Below are 3,257 nucleotides of genomic sequence, written 5' to 3'. Positions count from 1 at the left end.
TCGACGGGGGATCGAGATTTGCCCCGCTGTACCTTAGTGAATATTTACATATGTGTTGAAATCACGAAATTTGATGTAATCGTAATTTTTACTTTTCATGCAATGTTACGGAACGTGATGATTTCACTACCTTTCTCTGATGTTAGAGGGCAAACGTCCGACCTGGATATAAGGAAAGCTGCAATGTGTATGGGCTAAGGTATAAGAGTACAGCGAGAAGCAGGGCGTAAGGAAGAAAAAGTGTGAAGCATAGATAAGAACACAAACTGTTTTTATAATAAAGAAATAATATGAATGCCTCATGGCATTAAGTTCGGCTTTTGTACATTAAGTTTATCTTTTGTGCAATCAAGTTTAAATAAATAAATAAAATAAATATGTATGATATTTGTGAATACCTATAGTAAACTATCATAATAATAAAATGTGTTTACGAAACCTAAAGGGTGAAAATTATGGATATCCCCAAGTAGCGAATCCATGTAAGTGAAGGTTCAAAATACAGCAAATCACTACGAGAAAAAGTAGGTAGTGCCCTTGCGCTTCGCTTGGCTGGTCTTAGAAGGGCACGACCGTGGCCACAGGTCAAAGAAACAACATTTATTTTAAATAAACAAAATCACTGTTGACGTAAAATGTGATGTGATCATTATTTATTTGCATAATATTTGTATTTACATTTAGTTATTACATGGAACTAAGAGGAGATTTTTTGAATCTTACGTGTATAACATTTTAATGTTTTTCTACTTTTAAACAATATTTTTTTTTTCTTTTTCAGTCAATCTGCACGGACCATAAAGTGCTACTGTACTATGCTTGTTTTCTGAAATCAGAGTAGGCATTAATTTTACGCAATAGTTTCAAGAAGTTTTAGTAAAAAACATTCATATTTTTTGTGACTTTAGTTAGGTATTAAATTTCATATCTAATTATTTCAAACCACAGAACAACGTCCAATGTTATCGATGTTTTCAACATGAATGCCCATATTATGAAAAAAAAACCACAAAAGCTTTTCAAATCGCCAGTCGCCCGTCACTTTTGCCGCCTCAATTATTTTCTCATCGCGTGTGATGCATCGAAAGCACTGTCTTTGTGACTGAGCACCGCTTAATGTTGTGGGAATGTACCTACGGAAATCTGAACAGGATATGAAAATATCCAACAAATTTTACTGAGTCACTTGGTATCTTGTCACAGTAACAAGTATATATATGATCCTTAGCGGCTTTCATATGTATTGTCAGTGTAACAAGGTTCTAAATGGTATATTAGAATTCCTTGGCTGTATGTCAGGAATTGGCAATTTTATTGTAGCTTAGTGTTAGATGAGCGGTTTCTTGGTTTAGCGGTTTTTCTTATTACTTAGCTGCTAACCGTTTGTAACGAGCCCATCTACTGTTACATTGTTGTTTATTCCACTTTAGTTCAGGATGAGCTTGATCATTTTTGATTTACTTATAGGATTTTTTAATTCAGTCAAGAATCTTGAAGCGTCCAAGTCTAGGGTTCAAGGGTGAGGAAAATAAAAATAACTGCATGGTTTTATTTTTTAATAACAACAAATTGTTTGCTGACATTTCTTTACATATCTAAAAATAAATAATTTAAAGCTAACACAACATACATAATAAATAAACTAATGAATTTATTTCAAATACATATGATATGATTTATATACAATTATGATAATGAATATGACAGATATGTACAAAACAAGTCTTGTATAGTCTTACATCATACTTATACAATATTAAAGCCAAGTACTGGTTCTCACAACCATACATATTTAAGAAATACATAAACTACATAAAACACTATAAATAATAGTAATCCACCTCACAAAAGGTTAGAAAGATGACTAAATAAAGAGCGAAACAAAAACTTAACAAATCAGTCAATAAATAAACATTCACACAGGGAAATAAGTTAATAATTTAACGATGGGTGTGCGCGAGAAATCTCGCTACTAGGTCGTAAATCTAGGGCGTTTCACTGAGGCTTTTGACCTGAATAAGCTAAGCTCTGTGCGTCTATGGATCTGCCCCAACCACCGCTGCTATGGCCGCTGCTGGCGCTGCCGCCGTATCCTGCTGAGGAGTCGCCACCATATCCACTGGAACCACCGTAGTCGTGACTCGACGTATGACTCGAAGAATGATGAGGATGCGCCACTACTTCATACGTAACATGCTTCTGCTGTGACAATAGTTTTTTGAGCCCGATAATCGCCGACAACACCAACGCGAGCTTACCAATCAGCAACGCCTTTCCAGCAATCAACGCGATAGCTCCAATAGCCAGCGGCATCAGCGCCATCAGCTTCATCATCAAAGCCATCATCAGCGGACCGAGAATCTTCTGCGCCTTCTTCTTCTTCCCCCTACCTTCTTCTGAAACCTCATTGTCCTCCGTAAACGAAGATACTGTGTCTTCCAAAGCTCGTCCGACGCTCGAAACTGTGTCCACAACATCAGATCCTTTCACTTCAACGCGTATGGAATGCGTGTCCAAGTACCTCTTCAATCTTGAAAGAGGGTCTAACGATCGTGGTGCACCGGTCTCCTGAGGGGCGTCGGTCGCTCTCACAACAGTGACTCCGTCAGATAAGGCAAAGCTGTCCTTTTGTCCGATCATCTTGTCAACGAAGGAGAAGAACTTGTATTTCAGGCATGACGTGGAATCCTTGCGTAAGCAGTCGTTCAATCCATCGAGATCGTTTTCGGAGTGTCCCGTGTCTTGGGCCGGGAGCGCGACGCACGCCGCCGCGAGCGCGAGAACAACACAAGTCCGCCACATACTAGATCCGTGCACCACACTGGTGCGCTCGCGGTTCGCCGTAGCTTAAATACCCTCCTTCCCTCGCCTTTTGAAAAAACTCACCGAAATCTCAGTGGACTTTCTTTGGGTCTGGAAGTAAAAGTGTGGTCCAGGTTTCATAAGACGTTGCATTAATGTGAAAGCCCGTGGTATTACTTGAAACGTAAGCGGAAATTGTAAAGGTCGCGGATTTGTATAGAGCGTGTTTTTGCGTTCATTCATGGTTTTAGTAGCTTCGCAGCTTGACATTTTCAGGCCGCAGGTTTATGTAGCCTTTATATTTACGTTTTTACAAATTTATATTTTATTTTTGAACTATTGTAGCAAAAGTTGTGTGGAGTAACCACTTTACTATTTACAATTTTGATAATTTTACGGCAAAATGAATAAACTTATTCTTCTTGTTATGCTCTGCTAGACTATTGTTTTTTTTA

The 3,257-nt window shown here is 38.2% G+C and overlaps 1 protein-coding gene across 1 annotated transcript; it reads right to left on the bottom strand.

Moving 5' to 3' along the window:
• Positions 1-1,542: 1,542 nt before the first annotated feature.
• Positions 1,543-2,833, bottom strand: LOC125238237. Its single transcript, XM_048145513.1, has one exon. It carries the CDS (start codon positions 2,800-2,802, stop codon positions 1,996-1,998), a length of 807 nt encoding a protein of 268 aa, XP_048001470.1. The 5' UTR covers positions 2,803-2,833; the 3' UTR covers positions 1,543-1,995.
• Positions 2,834-3,257: the final 424 nt, after the last annotated feature.

The sequence above is a fragment of the Leguminivora glycinivorella genome, chromosome 23 (genome assembly GCF_023078275.1).
Source record: "Leguminivora glycinivorella isolate SPB_JAAS2020 chromosome 23, LegGlyc_1.1, whole genome shotgun sequence".
NCBI lineage: Eukaryota > Metazoa > Arthropoda > Insecta > Lepidoptera > Tortricidae > Leguminivora > Leguminivora glycinivorella.
Note: the sequence above shows the minus strand (reverse complement) of the source record. Positions and strands in the feature narration are given on the sequence as shown.

Excerpts from the sequence above, each read along its gene's own strand:
- LOC125238237 (XM_048145513.1), bottom strand. The coding sequence starts at position 2,802 with ATGTGGCGGACTTGTGTTGTTCTCGCGCTCGCGGCGGCGTGCGTCGCG.